At 37.5% G+C, this 17,167-nt stretch overlaps 4 protein-coding genes across 7 annotated transcripts; all 4 read left to right on the forward strand.

Moving 5' to 3' along the window:
• Nucleotides 1-205: 205 nt before the first annotated feature.
• LOC145908050 (uncharacterized) lies at nt 206-4,796 on the forward strand. Of its 4 annotated transcripts, none has more exons than XM_082995231.1 (9): nt 206-414; nt 2,240-2,488; nt 2,635-2,730; nt 2,840-2,959; nt 3,021-3,089; nt 3,151-3,231; nt 3,311-3,416; nt 3,504-3,553; nt 3,655-4,796. In XM_082995231.1, the coding sequence occupies exons 1-9, from the start codon at nt 243-245 to the stop codon at nt 4,149-4,151; spliced, it is 1,440 nt and encodes a 479-aa protein (XP_082851357.1). In that variant the 5' UTR covers nt 206-242; the 3' UTR covers nt 4,152-4,796. The 4 variants fall into 4 exon arrangements, with proteins under 4 accessions (XP_082851357.1, XP_082851366.1, XP_082851352.1 ...); XM_082995240.1 differs by lacking the exon at nt 206-414 and adding an exon at nt 1,539-1,672; XM_082995226.1 differs by lacking the exon at nt 206-414 and adding an exon at nt 1,545-1,813.
• A 1,381-nt stretch (nt 4,797-6,177) lies between these two features.
• LOC145889914 (uncharacterized) lies at nt 6,178-10,468 on the forward strand. The gene is made up of 9 exons (XM_082980967.1): nt 6,178-6,190; nt 6,659-6,898; nt 7,086-7,220; nt 7,409-7,508; nt 7,736-7,836; nt 9,247-9,480; nt 9,822-9,924; nt 9,979-10,112; nt 10,245-10,468. Exons 1-9 carry the CDS (start codon nt 6,178-6,180, stop codon nt 10,322-10,324), a joined length of 1,140 nt encoding a protein of 379 aa, XP_082837093.1. The 3' UTR covers nt 10,325-10,468.
• A 681-nt stretch (nt 10,469-11,149) lies between these two features.
• LOC145911113 (uncharacterized) lies at nt 11,150-13,778 on the forward strand. Its single transcript, XM_082998363.1, has 7 exons — nt 11,150-11,391; nt 11,646-11,891; nt 11,962-12,081; nt 12,678-12,755; nt 12,870-12,984; nt 13,279-13,397; nt 13,458-13,778. The coding sequence occupies exons 1-7, from the start codon at nt 11,172-11,174 to the stop codon at nt 13,535-13,537; spliced, it is 978 nt and encodes a 325-aa protein (XP_082854489.1). The 5' UTR covers nt 11,150-11,171; the 3' UTR covers nt 13,538-13,778.
• Nucleotides 13,779-14,139: 361 nt separating this feature from the next.
• On the forward strand, nt 14,140-15,900 carry LOC145889925 (uncharacterized). Its single transcript, XM_082980978.1, has 6 exons — nt 14,140-14,359; nt 14,423-14,656; nt 14,969-15,043; nt 15,208-15,322; nt 15,596-15,705; nt 15,774-15,900. The coding sequence occupies exons 1-6, from the start codon at nt 14,140-14,142 to the stop codon at nt 15,863-15,865; spliced, it is 846 nt and encodes a 281-aa protein (XP_082837104.1). The 3' UTR covers nt 15,866-15,900.
• The last annotated feature ends 1,267 nt before the right edge of the window (nt 15,901-17,167 follow it).

The following is a 17,167-nucleotide window of genomic DNA, read 5'->3' on the forward strand; positions in this document are numbered from 1 at the left end:
GTAAACCACAAACAGTTAACAACCCGCTGTACGCTACACAACAAGAAACTGCGTTCACGCAAGCGGAGGCGGCCAGCAGTCCAACAGACAACAACCACACGTACAGCGAAGTGAAAGAGACCAACCAAACACCAGCAGATTCAATGAATCAGCCCAACGTGGGCAAGAGCCACTATGATGACGTCAAATTACCTATGAAAGCCCACAGTTCTATACCACCCAAACAAAACGGAAAACAATTCATGTCTACTAAATACGATGTTGAATTGCAACATAAGAATCCTGCAGGTGACGACATGAACCCGTACGATGAAGTGAAATCACCGATACCAGCAGTTGTTGATGTCACCTTCTACGACCAGATCCACAATAAAGTGGAAGGAGAAGCTATGTACAGCGTTGTTGATAAATCAGGTATAAAAAATGCAGAGGAAGACCATCCAGTTGAATCTGTTTATCTCTCAATGGCACCACATGTCCCACAAATAGAAATAAGTCCGGAAAGTAAAACAGATGTTGGCATTGTCGAGGAAAGTGATGACGATGAAAATATTGCTGAGTTGTATTCTGTGGTTGACAAAAGCAAGGGTATCTAAAAAACTGCAAATGCAGCAAATACAATATTTGAAAAACATCAATGTTCACAGATCGAATAATTACACTATTTGTCTTGAACTGTGTTTATTCGTGAATTTTTTTTTTAACATTGCGAAATATGTGTTGAATTTTGCAAAGTTATATTGTTTATAGTTTTAGAAAAAAATTAATAATCCGAACCTTCCTTGTTACATCCAACCTTGAACATTGGATCCGCGGTGTTATATTGCACAGTATTAAGTCACATAAACGCAATTGACATTTAGGCTTCTCCTCTTATAAGAGTAGGGATGTTGTTTCGAGTTTTACAAATGTACGTGAAAAACTGTATTGAGTTATACTATTTGCGTTCTGAACCTTTATTTAATCGCTATTTGCTTTTCTATGTTTTGCCCCTTATCCAGTTATAACTTATGATCATTGATGTAACAATATGTACAACAAAGTCGTTTGTCATTGACTAAAAACCAGAAAGCAAATTTACAATTCAGTTGCGAAAAACTTGATTATACACGGAAACAGAAAAGTTAATATGCAAATGTTTCTTCCCAACATTTTACAACATTTATTATTTGTATGCATTTGAACTAAATCGGTAGCTTTCCCTTCGGATAAGCGTCATAGTTACAACAACTTTTGGTTGATTTAGATTAAGATTTTCACTCAATATTTAAAACCGTGTAAATCAAGGATGAACTGTCAAAAACAAAAAGTTGTTGACAAGGACTCTAGACGTGTATTTGGCAAGAAGATGCAAGTAAACAAACCTGACCGCATCTAATGATTATTGCTTGACAAAATTGTCATTATCGCTATATATTGGTTGAAACACCTTTGGTTATGGTGAAGGAAACATAGTATTTGGACTCGCCTACGCTTGTACGGAACGTTAGCTTGTCTGTGGGTTGGAACAAACGTTATGTCAGATTCGTTTTCAGCATGGTTCAGAAGGCAGAGCAATCGTTCCAAAAAAGCTCCTGAGTAGAAATGTTTAAAGACACGGTTGCAATAGTAGTGTTTGTATTTTCCTGCTTAGTTTTAAAAACCAAGCCCCAAGCATGGCATCCGTTTCAAGGTAGCGAGTATTACATCGAATACAGTAAAGTCAGTTCTTATGCACAAGCTCAAAGTAAATGTGCTGCAAGAAATGCTAATGTGGCAAATGTTAAAACAACTCAAGTGTTCAACTTTCTTATCGGAAAGATAAATGTAACAGGTAGATGAGTGATAACCTTTTGAAGGGAAATATGTCTTTCCTTTTATAACACCCACTGCTCATGTTCGAAAATATCTCTATCAAATATAATTTGATAACTTATAGTACTTAGACCAGTGGTGCCCATCACGTGGCATACGGCGTAATTGGTAATGGCACTCGAGCTGTTGCAAAAATTCACATGCCACAAATTGTGATTTGTTGCACAGTCAATCGTTGTTCTATTCTATGCACAAAACAAAAACAATCGCAACAATTTACTTTTATTTCAAATAACATTTGCTTCTGTCTGACTGTGCCACAATCTAATATTCTAAGCGTGCGCACAGGTCAGCAGGTGGCTTTGACGTTGTTGAAAATTAGAATTAGTTAAACATAATTTACAAAACGTTGGTACAATGTTTTGAGATACAAACCCTTATTTAGATGTTCCCTACTCGTTTTACATCGGTGCTACGAGAATCGCAGGAACCAACAAGTTTCAGTGGACAGATGGAACAAGTGTTGATGTAGCACAGTGGAGTACAGGGGAACCAAACAACCAAGGATTAAATAAAGAGCCAGAGAATTGTGTGATAATGGGCTGGATTTATGAACCTGATTCAACATTCAGATGGAGAGATGTTTCCTGTTCACACACATCAAGATATGTTTGTCAAACGATGATAACAATGGGTACAACCTACTTTATGAATTTAGTCTCGCTTTTGTAGACTAAATGCTAAGAAAACACAAACATTTAAATTTCAATATTTTCGGAAATTTTTTGGCAAAAATTAAATAAAAATTGGGAATAAAAACAAAATCATATCTATCTTTAGACGCAAAAACTTCCATCACAACGACAACTGTGTCTGCAAGCAATGTAGATGAAAAAATAACAATAACATTGCATCAACTTTCAACTGTTCGACAAAGTAGGTTTTTTAATACAAAACCTAAAAAAGTTATGTCTTCGTTTTGTCCAACTTTTGTTGTATATCGCAGATAATGCATTAAACACACAAACAAAGTTTTTTATTTCAGCTGTTGATATTGCAACCACAAGTTTGGAATTGCAACACAAGAACTATTCATCACCAACGACTGTCCCAGATAATGGTATTTATGTCGAAGAAACAACATTTGTAAACCGCAATATTACAGGTAAAGTATTTGAAATTGATTTGACATTTCCACTTTTTTGTTGTTTCTTTCCGTTTCTAAGAACCAACAGACGAGAGCACGATTTTCGATACAACAAAACTTAAGGGAGAAAGTCAAACGATCACATCTGGTATTTCATGTACATCCTTATTAGTTTTTTATTAGATTAGTAACTAAAACTATATATTTAGCTTCATCCGTCAGCCAAACAGTGCACGAAAGTGAGCGACCAACTGACGAAAGTACTTCTGCAGAACAAGCAATATCACAAAGTATTTCAAATTATAGAAAATACGTAGATAGGTTAGATCTTGTCGGTTTCCGTAGCGTACATAGTTTTTATTGTTGTAGGTGAAGGACGAGGTTCAGAATTGCCTGTTATCATAGCAGTATCTGCTATCTGCGCAATTTTTTTAATAGCTGGTGTCGTGACTTTGTTCGTTTGCAGATGTAAGAGGTAAAGCTTGTCCTCAAAGTCACAGAAAAGTTACTATAATTGTATGATTTTTTTGTATTTTAAATTTCTACAACAATTGTATTTTAGATTGCAAAAACTTGACATTCAAGGCAACGCTGAACCTGCAACAGAAAATGGTACAAATCCGTTTGTAACAATTTAACCGTATATGCTTCAGTACAAATAGCTTAAAATGCAACATGTATCAATCTTTAGAATGACAACAATGCCTGTTTAGCTTTAGATGACCACAAATATGAACATGTATCCAATGACAACCCACTATCCGAAGCATACGAGGAAACTGGGTTTAACCGACCAAAGACCCCTAGTATCCCCGCTGATGATCAAGTACACCAGGAAAACTCCGAAAACAGGCTGGAAGTACTGGAAGATAAGAAGCCACTTTCTAACGGTGGACCCGAGGACGAATTGAATGATCAAGCTGAGTCAAATCGTTATGACAAAGTTCACGAGGAAGAGGTAGGAGACGAATCAATGTACAGCGCTGCTGTCAAAACAAAGGAAGTGAGAGTCACGGCAGAAGAAACAAACACAAGTGAATCTGTCTACACGATAATGGCACCACACGCTCCACAGCTGACAGAAGAGAAGAAATCTGAAAACATTGTCGGTGGCAGCAATGGACAAGATTATGATGATGATGGCGGTGACAATCCATGTGATGTGTACGCTGTTGTGAGCAAAGCCAAAACCACCAAGAGTAAAGTATAACTTCACTTTTGCAAAAGGCATGCTACGTAAATAGTTTGTAACTACATGATAACAATGAAATGGAAAAAAGACGTTGGCATTCCGCCATAAACTATTTTACCGTTTTCCCATTTCGGAGTAAAAGCTGTTCATTCAACTCCTGAATATGATTTCCACTAGAAATTGTTTAAGATCACAAATACTACTTTATAAAAAGATTGGTTCGTTATACATTTATGGATTCTCGACACAGCGATTCAGTTGTAGCCAGCATTGTGTATATCCTTATAACCGTTCATTGCTTTGTTTGTGTCCATTTATCATTAATTACGCAAAACTATGCATTTTGCGTTTAAAATTAGGCGCATACTAAAGCCGTAAATACTGACTGTGTTCTCTATTTGCGACAAAAAATTTTTTGCACTAAAAAGATAATCGACTATTATAATGGAATCCTCTGTAAATGATATTGGTTATCTGCTAAGTTGTGACACAGATAAACTTTAAAACTATACGCTTGACTAGGTTTACAAAACTGTACAATATCATGACGTGAGCCCACAATAGTCATGTGACTCTAAATTTTCTGTGGCGGCACGATAGCATTACGCAGTAAGCAAATATTTTGTTAAGAAAACAGTCATGCCATTAATACAATGAATGTTTGCTTTGCCTTTTTATGACAATAAATCGGAGTTGCCCAGGCACGTCGTGTTTAAACTCACAACAATGAAGAGTTTGTTTAGCACGAGGAATAATAAGCGCTATAATAGTGGGTGGAATGCATCAGTCGCGTGTGTCAGAGGTGATGATGTAGCACAAGAAAAATAAACCAAAGGAATCCATTAAAACGACGTCGGGTGCGGGGTTTCACCAGTTGCAAAGTTTCGCTTAAGAAAAAATGAGCACTTTTGATATTTCAGTTCCAAATGCGACGTAAAAAACGGGTGTCACTGTCGAGCGTTGAAACCCAAAACAAAAACAAACATATCAGGTGGCAGGCGTTATATTCCTCGCAAATACAAACAATTATACAACCTTAAAACACAAATATACAACCTTACACTGCAAACAAATGAAGCTCCTCAAACCCACATTTCGTGCGATTGTTTTGAAACGATCGAACGCTTGTTACCAATGATACGATAATTTGATTTAGCTTTACAGAAACCGTAACTGCATTTTTTAAGCCATATAACGACATTATTCACGTTAGTTGTTTGCAGCCGGGCCATTCTACAAATGGGTGGCTATGACCTGCGAGCGCGACGTTCACGTGAACAAAATGCAGACCAATCTCTTTTGTGGCCTTGATAGTAATGACGTCATACAGTTAAAAATATGCAAAAATAAATTACAGCGTTGTTGTTATGTCGGCAAGTATGATAATATGACATTGATAAACCTGTCCGTTGCTTACGTAAGTTATTTATATATAAATGTCATGATGTAACCATAGCAATTTGTCAGTTGTGATGTACCTTCCGGTCGTCTACCAACCAACGTCACACATTCTTTTACTTTTCGGCTCTCCAGGACAGTTTTGTAAATAGATTTACTTTTAGTGCCAGCAACAACGTTAAACCGTTTGGGAAAGTTGGCAGTGTTTTTTGGGAGAACTACTCGTCGCGTGTGTTTTTACTGAATGTGAATATCGCCTGGCAGATTGATCACGATGAGTCTTTCGTTTATTTGTGTTTTTCACCATATTGTCCAAGTGTCAAAGATTTATAGGAAAATATATCATCGTAACTCGACAAATATATTATCGTAACTTGAGACCTAAAAAGTGGTGTTTCAAATGCACTGATGTTAAAATCAAAACTGCAAGGTATAAAAAACAGACTACTTGGTTTCAGGAAAAAAAGTTAGACTATAGTCTAAGTATACTTCCTAAAACGTTCTCCACCCAAAAATATGTACTCCGTCTATTTTTGCTTATTATCCTTTACGGTCGCCCAACAGTTTGCGGAGATCCAGTCGTGGTACACGTTTAAAGGACAGAAGTATTTGATAGTGAAAAGTAAAACGACGTTTTCGTACTCCGATGCACAGAGCAGGTGCATTCAACGGGGTGCCCATCTGGCCGATGTCAAAACGCAAGAGTTGCTGAATCAGCTTGTTACGAAAATTGGAAATAATACTGGTAAAATAGTGCTTGTTTTTCAAATGGTTCGCATTAATCAACAACCTTGGTTTTGACGTCTGATTTAACAATGTGCAAAATAAGCATCAACACATAATATAAATCTTATAAATCATAGACTGCTTATACTAAGTTATACATGATTGCCTATAAATAATAAAAATGCTGCTGATATATTTTTGATAGCCAGCTTGTCAATTTTATCGAAAAAAAATTATCACGTAACGATAAAGAAGGTACCCTTGTTTCTAAACATTTATCCAAATATTTTAATTTTAACCTAAAAACAAATCTGAAACTTTGTTTGTGTCGTTGCCATAAAAGTTAATTCTCCAATTAAGTTCAAGGTCCCGTACTTTTAAAACCACTGCAACCCTTAAAGGTTACCCACATTCATTCTACCTGAGTGGGACGAGAGATACAGATACTAACATTTTTCGTTGGAGCGACAACACTGCTATAGATGGAAACCTTTGGGAGGTTGGACAACCTGACAATCTTGGATACATTGAGGATTGCGTGATGCTGGGTTTCAAGTCTTCCTTTAACCGTCACTTCGCCTTGCATGACGTCAGATGCACGGGATATCCATCACATTACATTTGTAAGAGGGATCAACAAGGTAGGAAAGGTTTAAATTCATTGAATAACAGCATTAAATGAGCAGAGAGCAAATCAACCCTGATGCAATCTTTATTTTGATGCCACTCTTTCCAAAAACTAACAATTTTTAACGGTCGTCTGTACTTTATTCTTCAGCTTGTTGTCATTACAATTGATTTTATCAGTGAACATAGTTTTTTTCACAGTGAACACCGCTGAACAAATCAACGTCAGCACGACTAAAACACCTATGAATCGTGAATTTGTCTCCGAATTTTCTGCAACATCCTTATCCACCAGGAACGCGATGAATGCAACGTCCCCTAATCTTGTTTATACAAGTAAATGGGAAAATTTTTATTAATTAATACGTATAATACTCCTAGAGAGTTGTAATATAGATTCAAAAACAGCATTTCTTTTTGTTATATTTTTATTTAATCCCCACCTAATGTTAACGTAGTGTCTGTTACCGCGCTCCAGTGTTAAGTGCTAAGATTGTTTACGTAAAAATTTGTGTTTTTTTTAGTTGCCTTGGCGCCTTGGGTTATCGTTCTTTTGTGTATCGTAGCTTTACTGACAGGAACAAGTCTGGCAATGACGACAATGTGTTTGATCAGGAAAAAGAAGTAAGTCAAACAGTAAAACGTATCTTTATTCCACATTTTCTAAATAAAAGCAAGTCATATATTACCGGTTGTTTTTAGTGTTACGACGTGAATTCCACTAATTTCCAATCTTATGATTTTCAAAACTAAAGTACCTGTTGTTTGTCTCAACATAAAATTGTTAAACGTTTTGTTGTGAACTATTTCTGTTCGACTTTGTCTTGTGTGCTTACGAGCAATCAATGTAGAAAAACACTGGCAACAAACTTAACAAAAGATGAGGCAGAAACGGGATATGAAGTTCCAATTCCTGAACAACAACAACATGATTACCATTATATCACTTCAGGTAACAATTTTCCTCTATGTGCTGCTAGTAGTAAAATGTTTTCCTAACGTAAATGGCTCCCGACGAATTCAATTTTCAACCACCCAGATTTAAAACATTGAAAACATCAGTTTAGTCCCCAACAAAACAATAATTCAGGCTTTGACTTGAAAAATTAAAACGACTTTTTTCAGTTTCCTCCGCGATTCCGTTTTATTCGTCCTATGTACATCCTATCAACAGTTTGCCCGAAGACGTGGATTACCTTGAAATAACAGGATAACTAAAAGTGACAACACTTACGTTTTGTTGTTTGCTTGCAAAATGCTGTAAATTTTATTCTGAATAAATTTATTCTGAACAAAACGGTATGGTGTAATGCGGCAAGATGTCTTTTATGTTATCGCCTTGTGATTCTTGGTAAAAAGATTTTCGACATACAAAAAACAGGTGAAAATAATCTGTAAATTTACTCTAGAATACCAAGATGAAGGGCTACTAAGTACTAGCAGTTGCTTGTTAGCAAGATAACATTACATTCATGTCAGCACCCATTATGTAACTTGACACATCAGTCAAATTGTCAGCGCAGACACAATTTAAACAAGTACTGTTCTAAACTGACTCAACCCTGACTTTAGATAGAAGATGAGTTTGAAAACGTGACAGCCGTAGTTTTGTTTACCGGAAGTCCTCGATCAAACTGCAACAGTTCGTTATGCTTCAAACTTCGTCTACACCAAATAGCAAAACGAGCCGTTCACACCAAATATAGCAGAAATACATGAAGTAAACGCAATTCACGTTTTTCAGTTTTGCGTCATACATTTTATGAACCTCACAAGAAAATTAGTCGTAGCGAGGAGTCTGTAAACAAAACTGCGAGTTTATCAAACAAAAAACGCCTAATGAACGATTGAATCTTACGACAGGTATAATAAAAATTTTGCACTGCAAACTTACAATGGTAACACATTTGTATCGAGTTGTAATATTGGCAGCTGTGCAGCATTTCGTCAGTGGGCAGTCGTGGTATGTTTTCGAAGAAAATGAATACCTGCTTGGTCAGGCAGTCCCCTCACACGCTGCAGCTTCCGTAGAGTGCTCGGCATATAATGCCCACTTGGCCAATGTCAAATCATCAGCCGTGTTTAACTTTCTTCTCAAAACAATTGGAAACAAATCAGGTTGTATAATTGTATAAACTTTTATTTGAAATCAAATCACGTTGACCATGAAAATCATACAAGATGGACTTCGCATGTAGAAGAACATTTGTATTCATAAAAACCATTTGCTTGTGTTGAATAGCTTTTCCATTTTTAAAGCTAAAAAGCAGGTAAAATTAAAAATGCCATCGATATGCTTCTCATTGATTACAATTGATGAAAAGGACGATGAACTATAAAGACCTTGATTTGTCCTTCACAGAGTATCAGCATTCTTATTACATTGGGGCGATGAGGACATCAAATCTAAGCAACAGTTTTTGGTGGACAGACGGCTCGATGGTCGTGGAAGGACAATGGGCTAGCGGACAGCCCAGCGATTTAAGGGGCTTAGAAAATTGCGTGGAAATGGCTGTTTGGCTCAACTACTCATGGAATGATATATCTTGTGATAATAGGATGGGTTATGTGTGTCAAAGGGCCTTAAAGACACCATGTACGTATCTATATCGTTAATACGCCTGCGTAAATTCTAGAATTATAGCCAATACGATTAATGACATTGTCATAAGGTAATCATATATGCTAGACAAATTTTGAAGTGTAATATTTAGTATTTTTGGGGGGTTATGGGGGTGGTTGTTCGCAAGTTGCCAGAGGTTCCATTCAAAATCTGGGAAATTTAGGCACTTTCTGCCATTTCTCCCGGACACCGATTTTATCATTAAAATCGCAAGTACGTTCGTCAAAATTCAGACGTCCAGCAACCCTATATCTTATCTTGCTTTTCAACATTTATGTTTTTTCTGAAGCCAATAAATTATCAAATGGTTTCAGCCTCAGATTTGAACTTACTCGCCATCATTGTCCCGTCCGTGTTCGGTGCTGTGTTACTCCTCAGCGCTGCCGTAAACGTGATCCTCTGCATGAACAGGAAGAGGTAAGTGCTTGACTGATGACGTCGGTCATAAAACATTCACGAAGTTCCGCTTAGAAAACAAAAATCCGGAAGTCTTCCGGCAACCGAAACACCCGACTATCAAGAACTTGAACCGACTTACGAAATTCCCAATCCGTTACCGCCTTGTCATGAATACGAAAACACCAACCAGCGCGGAGATCCAACAGGTGAGATTAATATGCGCATTTCGGGTTCAATTATCGAAGACAATATTCGGAATTTGTGGGATGGAATATTTCCATATCGAATATTTTCTGAAGCATTTTGTGTCACGTCTCATCACGAAAATCCTTTTTTAGATTTTGTTGCTGGTGCTACATACGTGAATGCCCATGGCAACGATGACAGTGAAGTTGAGTACATCGAAATAGACGAATGACAAGATGAACGACCGATGAGCCGCGGATGTGTGTTCTAAACATAGTTGTGTAATTGCCCTGTTTATAGTCATTCATTGACAAAATAAGTTCCTTTTGACGTAGACGTAGCATCTAAGAATCATTTCGTAAATATATATGATAATTTGGGCGTATTTCCTCCTCGTTCTCATAGTGGTAATTTAAGTTTCAGCGTTTTCAGTCGTTCCATTATTGTTAAAATCTTACTGCAAAATCATTTTAACTTAAAACGCAAAAATTTAAACTTAAAACTAACATTAAATCATGCGAGATTTTGAAAAGCAATTGTGAACCTTGTTCATCATTGACAATTATTGTGGATTTGCAAAATAAACTGTTTTGCTGCGGTATGGGATCCTGTTTTATTTTAGAACACATGTGATGGCATTTTATACTTTACTTAAACGACAGTTATACACGGGACAAACTAGTTTGCTCCCGAGACTCGGAAAACACCTTACGTTGATAAAGTTTTTCCTTTGACGTCATCGTACTTGCAGCGGAAACCACCCCTCTAACGTCATTAAACGCGTAAGCAAGAGTTAGAGTTAGTTGCAGCACGTTTGACTTGCGATTGGTTAATTGACAACGATCTTTTCAGTAACTTTCAGTTGTTGTAAGAAATTGTATGAAGATTTCAGGTGTTTAACTTTTGCAGTTCAGTTAAGAAAACAAAAAGTGTCCACGTTCTAGACAGAGTATTTTGTTTCGTTTAATTTATATTTTATTTCAAAAGTTAAACCAAAAGTAAAAAATATTTGTCTGAGGCCTTATAAAACAACAGAATTTGTCATATTTTAGGCCCGAAAGAGACCAGTAGGTTACATCATGTTTTGGTCAATTCTTCCAATACTGAGCGCGATGCAAATTGCAAATGCTCAGACTTGGCAACAGTTCAAAGAAATCGAATTCCTGTTCGTAACAGAGCCACCCGCCAAAACGTATTTTGAAGCGGAAAATGCGTGTACTGCTCTAAATGCACATCTCGCATTCCTGAAAACTACTGCCGTTTCCACTTTTGTAGCTTCAAACATGATGGTATTTGCAGGTGATTTGTGATTCAATAAACCGAATTACGATCGAAAACATATTTTTTGGTTTAAAGTCTGTGTTTCTAAGGTTGAATTTCTGTAGCTTGGGTAAAGTCATAATACATTTTCTGCCTTTATGGTAGCTTTGTTTTTTTGTGTCACTGTCAGTTTCATATTTTTAAAAATAGACGGCAAATAAAGGTAAAAGTATGGCGTTTACTGTGTATACTCGAAGCAAAAACAGAGCTGTTTTTGTCCATACATTACACAGAAGCGCCATACGACTATTTCATCGGTGCAAAAAGATTAAAGGGAACTGGGCAGTTTGTGTGGAACGACGGAACGAACGTCACGAATCCGCTGTGGGCCTCCGGGCAACCCGACAACATTGGAGGATTCAAGGACTGCGTTTCGATAGGTTACAGCACGAAACTAAGAGGTTTAAGTTCGGTACTTGGTTGGTATGCCGTACCCTGCCCCACAAGCGGAAGATACATTTGTCAACGACTAATATCAAGTTTGTAATTTTTTGCCCAGTGTGTAATTGCCGGAGATTACGATAGTTTAAAACATGACTTTTCTATCAGCGACAATAGCGTCAGTATCCACTACAATTTTAACAACAGCGAAAGCCGTCAACACGATGACTTCCTTAACCAGTAATACAGTAAAGATTAAAACTACGTCAAAGAGCATTGTAACTCCAGGTAAGAAATCCCCAAGAGGGATTTTTTGTTGTTGAAACAGCGTGGCCAGAATAAAACGAAAACGCATGAAACTAAAGCGCTTATTTCTACTTGCTTAGTTTAACAACCACAATTACAACTTTGTTAACATAAAAAAATACGGCAGAATGTCACATTGATAAGATAAGTCTGTGTTTATAGCTTTACTTAGCTACACAACGTTACCGTCACACACAAAAATGACTCAAGAATGTCATGAGTTATCGATGTTATTACGGTGTCCGGTGTAAAAAATGGGGATCGGCCATAATATTATGTAATTGGTATTAACGCTGCAAAACGTGACGCCGTTCATCCTTCAGGAGGAAGGGGAAGCGTTGAGTAAATTGAACGACGTCATCGCTTTGGGGACGGATCGTTTGTTCATCGCCGTCATTTTTTCACGATTCTAAAACATTCGGCTTCGTTTATTCATTATTTTTACGTAAATCATATTTGGAAAGAAACCCGTTGTTTGACACAAGTACCATTCAATGCAAATAAAAGCTGCTTTAAAACCGGAAATTTTTTTGGTATACGCAAATACTCAACATAAAATGTATTCTTTTTGGTTCCAGGTATCCAAGTGACTACTGGTTTGCCAGCCGAAAATCAAACTTTAAATCTAAACCGCACTCGAATCCATGTTCTCCCGGGTAAAGGCAAATTTTTGTCAAGTACATTTGTCTGTCACAGAACCTGACTGTTTTTTTTCTGGATAAATTTTTCGTTTGCTTCCATACCAGCTAACAGGTTTTGCTAATTTTTAGGCAACAGTGCTGCAAATTTGACAATAATATACATCGTCGTTCCTTGCGCGTTGGCAGTGATTGCCATCTTCCTGGCTGTTGTCTGGATCATGTGCCGGAATAAAAATAACACAAGGTGAGAAATTGTGTTGTGTGGCCAAAAGAAATGGGTTTTACACGAAGGCTTATGTTTTCTCCAAATTTGTCACACGTTAGGTTTACGCAAGCTTGTAGGCTACGCAGAAAATCACATTCCTGTATGTATAAACCCTACAACGCGTTTAGAAAAACTAGGTGAATAGTTTGGTTTATTACAAACAGACAATGCAATCTAAGCAGGTAATAAATTTATCTTTGCATAACATCGAACTTTGAAATTTACAATTAGGAACCGAACTGGTTTGTTTTACAAATATGTTTTCCTTTTTAGCAAGAGCAGCAACACCACGTCCACGAGTGTTCCGCAAAATAACATCACTGAACAACCCAAACCCAAGGCAATTTACGAAATTCCAATTGAAGCTCCGCAATACGATTACATTAAAACAGGTAGGATGTGGTTTACACCCTTAGATCGTCGATTAACTTTTGTTTACCGTTTTTGTTTAGGAACCGACGCAAACGACGCAGCAACTTACGTAAACTTACAAGGAAGTCCGGACCAGTCGGTGTATGAGAATTACGTGTAAATAACGGGTTTACATCAGTTATTGGAAGCGATTAAGTGTGCATGGACCAGTAATAGCCTTGACGTGTTATGGCGTCACTTTCTGGTTGCGTTTGTTATAAAAAGTCCATTTTCATGGCTGCGTCACGCAAAAGGATCTCTCTTTTATTACTTGTTTTTTTTTCTTTGTACGCGCGATGCACGTTCTTTTATCTCTGTCCAACGTTTGAAATTTTTCTTAATTTATTTATTCTGTATCATAATACCACGCGCTAATGCAATAAAATACTGCTTTTCAACTCATTGTACAAGTTATATCTAAACCTTAATGCAAAAACACGACGTCGACCATCTAACAGTAAGCGTTGGGGGGTTGATGAGGAAGTGGTGTTGGTTTGACAACATCCATAAGATGTATTTCATCGTTCGCTAGAACGCCCGGAAATTGTTAAGACCCAAGTCTTCCGTGCATAATTAGGAAGCTCATACCATTAGCTTTTAGAGCTTAGATGAACATCAAATAAGGCCTTGGTTAATAACAACTGCATTCAATTGGGCTTTAATAAGTTAGAACAGCATTTACGGTCAGTCAGATGTAAATCACATCGCAGTTGCAGCAACATCATGATTTTGTATGCTACGATTATTGCCTTGGCGACATTGCAGCTTGCTAATGCTGAAGTGTGGTATCAGTTGGACGGACAAGAGTATATCGTGCCACTCGTTACCTCTCTCTCTTTCTCTGATGCTGAAGCCAAATGCAAAGCGATAAACGGCCACGTGGCTTATTTAAATTCAACAAAAATTTTTGATTTTTTGGCAGCGAAAATCACCGTTAATGTGGGTATGTGTCCAAAGTCTTCGTATGGTGCGCGATAACAGCCTTATACGGTGTATGTTTAAATAGGCTTTAATCTACAACGTTTTTACATTGGAGCGAAGAGAATTATCGGCACGGATATATTTATTTGGACGGACGGCACAAAGGTTAATAATACTAATATACCGTGGACACAAGGGGAACCAAACAACTTGAACGGTGTCGAAAACTGCTTGGAAATGCTGCGAATGTATGGACTGACGGTGAACGATGTCATATGCTCGAGTCCGAAGCCATACATATGTCAACGTAAAATAAGCGGTAACTAAAGTGTTTAATTTTGTGTGCACTCAACCATGTCCCTTTTTTCGGAATCATGGTCTCGTCGCCAAGTGTAATGACAGAAAATTATAGGCTAGAATATGCAGGAATGCTTACAATTTCATTGGTTTTATACCACCGAACGATTTACATTCAAAACCGAAATGACAAATACGTAAACTCGCACAACCGATATAAGTTTAACGGCAGCAATGGCAGTGGAACAGTTATGGATATTTATTTGAGCCACAAAAATTATCCAACGACACAACGGCAAGTGACGTAGGAAAATAATCCCATTTTCCGTGACAGGTCTCATGGTCAATCCCCGTTTAACCGGAATCCGAACTTCTGATCAAAACATAACTCCAATTATGGATGGGCCAGGTTGGTAAAATTTGTTTTGAGTTGTTTCAGTTGGCTTTCAGCGTATATGTCCTAAACATTTCCAACAAACAGAAATAAATCTCCTAATCGTATGCCTTATTACCGAAGAAAACACGATTCGTCATCAAGGTTCAACAGTTTGGAAATGTTTGTGTTTTGTTTAGTCGGGAAGACAAACTTGACTCTGTACATCGCCATCCCATTTTCGTTGCTGCTGGTAGTGGTGGTGGTCGGCGCAGCTGTAGCCTGGGTGCTGTACAGGAAAAAAGGTACAGCAGGGTGAGTCATAGACTTTAGGTTACTGTGATACATTTAGGTTAACGATCTATACGCAGTGGTTTGTAAATATGCTTAAAAATCGTACTAACAAAGTTAAACTGCAATTCAAATTGGGTTATTTATTTGCAATCAAGTTTTTTTTTTAAATAAGAAAAAACCTAATTAAAACGTTTGAGACGCAGAGGAAAAACTTAACTTTCTAAAATGAAATTTAGCACTTGAACCTGGCCTGCATGTGTTTTCGGTTCTGTGCTTAAGTATTCTAATTTGCAGCACCAGGAATACCAGGGACATTCCTTCTACAAACGCACAACCCGAACAAGAAACAAATTACGAAATTCCAATCCCAGGACAAGTTCACCAATACGATTACATTAAAACAGGTGAGGATTGAGTTGTAGCTTACAAATGATTGAAGTGGGTTTAGGCTGAATTACACCACTTGTTTCAGACGCCAGCTCCATAAACAGCGTAAGCTACGTGAATGTACAGAGTGGTAGCATTCTAGAGAATCATGCGGATTACCTGGAAATAACGGGATAACTACATTGATCAAAAATGTCCTCTATAATGGTTGAGTCAAACCCTAATGTGGTTGACGTGTTATCGTTGCTTCTATATATTCCCTTCACACGAAAAGGCCCGTCTTCCAAAGTTGCTATTTGGCGCACATGATGTTTGGCATGGAGAAATTTTCGAATCCTTTTACAAAATTTAATAACTTACCATATGTCAAGTGCTGTCATATATGCCTGATTAACTTACAAGTTCATGAAAGAAATGCATTGTTTGCGTTGAAAAGTCAATGGACTTTTGTACCTGTTGTTTGCCGTGATATGCAATAATGCGTTAAAAAGTTTTCATTCGTCGAAGATGTATGTATACGATAATATGAGAAGGTGTGTGTATGGTAATGTGTGTGTTATTAACCACTACTGTCTAAAATCATAGACTCTATTTCACAATAATTTCAGGACCTGAGTCACAGTGGCAAGCTGAGGGCGTTGGAAAGTAGCGTTGAACAACTACTCATGTTACATCTTTTTATCGCCGTCTCCTTACCGCCTCTAGCGTTCTCTAATATGTTATCTACGATAACTTCTGCGTGTGGTGACCTGAGACTATGTATGTGTGGAAGTAACGCAAGGGATTCGTTGTGTGAGACACTTATAAGTTTTTGGCCAATTTTTACGTTTGAATTAAGGCATATGTACCCTCCTGGGTTTAAGCAGGTCCAACTAGCCCTGAGAAATATTACCGTTACACTTACACAAGAGAATTCGCGGGAAAACGTTTTCGCGTAGCTACAGGTTGTAAAAAGCCCAATCACTACATTGGCCACATAGGACAAGGTTAAATACAAACTGTTTACATTTACATTAGTAACATATAATTGCTTGATCAAATCGATTTTGTTTGAAATATTTTCTCTCACAGAAGCATGAACGTCAAAATAGTAAACGTTGCGTTGACAGCTACGAAGTTTGTTTGTGCTCGAGTTTGCGGACAAAGAGTTGCACGGACAGAGAATGTCATGAAACCAGAAATTTTAGAAACCTTTTTCGATGTTGAGTTCAATGCGAAGCTAAAAACGGCGGTGTTACGCATGTAAACTCATTAAATGTTTTCCAACTTTTTGATTGTGAAAATCGTTTTGGGACCAATTGAGAGTGTCGCCTGTTGTACAATGTGCAATACCATAATGGGCAAACCCGTTGGTCAAAACCTTTATAAAGAGGGAAATTTTGTGCAACACCAAACAATCTTCATAAAGAGGGAAAAAATGCCTGAAATAGAAGCAGCAGAACTATTTTGGTGCTACCCCGTTTCGTGCTCAATCCCGCG

This window comes from Ascidia mentula, chromosome 1 (assembly GCF_947561715.1).
Source record: "Ascidia mentula chromosome 1, kaAscMent1.1, whole genome shotgun sequence".
Lineage (NCBI taxonomy): Eukaryota > Metazoa > Chordata > Ascidiacea > Phlebobranchia > Ascidiidae > Ascidia > Ascidia mentula.

What these genes read in the sequence shown, in the direction of transcription:
- LOC145911113 (XM_082998363.1), top strand. Translation starts at nt 11,172, where the DNA reads ATGTTTTGGTCAATTCTTCCAATACTGAGCGCGATGCAAATTGCAAAT. An exon ending in AAACATGATGGTATTTGCAG is followed by an intron (nt 11,392 to 11,645) that starts GTGATTTGTGAT and finishes TACATTACACAG; the next exon opens with AAGCGCCATACGACTATTTC. An exon ending in ATACGATTACATTAAAACAG is followed by an intron (nt 13,398 to 13,457) that starts GTAGGATGTGGT and finishes GTTTTTGTTTAG; the next exon opens with GAACCGACGCAAACGACGCA.
- LOC145889925 (XM_082980978.1), top strand. Translation starts at nt 14,140, where the DNA reads ATGATTTTGTATGCTACGATTATTGCCTTGGCGACATTGCAGCTTGCT. An exon ending in TCCAATTATGGATGGGCCAG is followed by an intron (nt 15,044 to 15,207) that starts GTTGGTAAAATT and finishes TGTTTTGTTTAG; the next exon opens with TCGGGAAGACAAACTTGACT. An exon ending in ATACGATTACATTAAAACAG is followed by an intron (nt 15,706 to 15,773) that starts GTGAGGATTGAG and finishes CACTTGTTTCAG; the next exon opens with ACGCCAGCTCCATAAACAGC.
- LOC145889914 (XM_082980967.1), top strand. An exon ending in TGTTTGATCAGGAAAAAGAA is followed by an intron (nt 7,509 to 7,735) that starts GTAAGTCAAACA and finishes CAATCAATGTAG; the next exon opens with AAAAACACTGGCAACAAACT. An exon ending in AAGGGCCTTAAAGACACCAT is followed by an intron (nt 9,481 to 9,821) that starts GTACGTATCTAT and finishes AAATGGTTTCAG; the next exon opens with CCTCAGATTTGAACTTACTC.
- LOC145908050 (XM_082995226.1), top strand. Translation starts at nt 1,585, where the DNA reads ATGTTTAAAGACACGGTTGCAATAGTAGTGTTTGTATTTTCCTGCTTA. An exon ending in TCAAACGATGATAACAATGG is followed by an intron (nt 2,489 to 2,634) that starts GTACAACCTACT and finishes ATCTATCTTTAG; the next exon opens with ACGCAAAAACTTCCATCACA. An exon ending in TTCGTTTGCAGATGTAAGAG is followed by an intron (nt 3,417 to 3,503) that starts GTAAAGCTTGTC and finishes ATTGTATTTTAG; the next exon opens with ATTGCAAAAACTTGACATTC.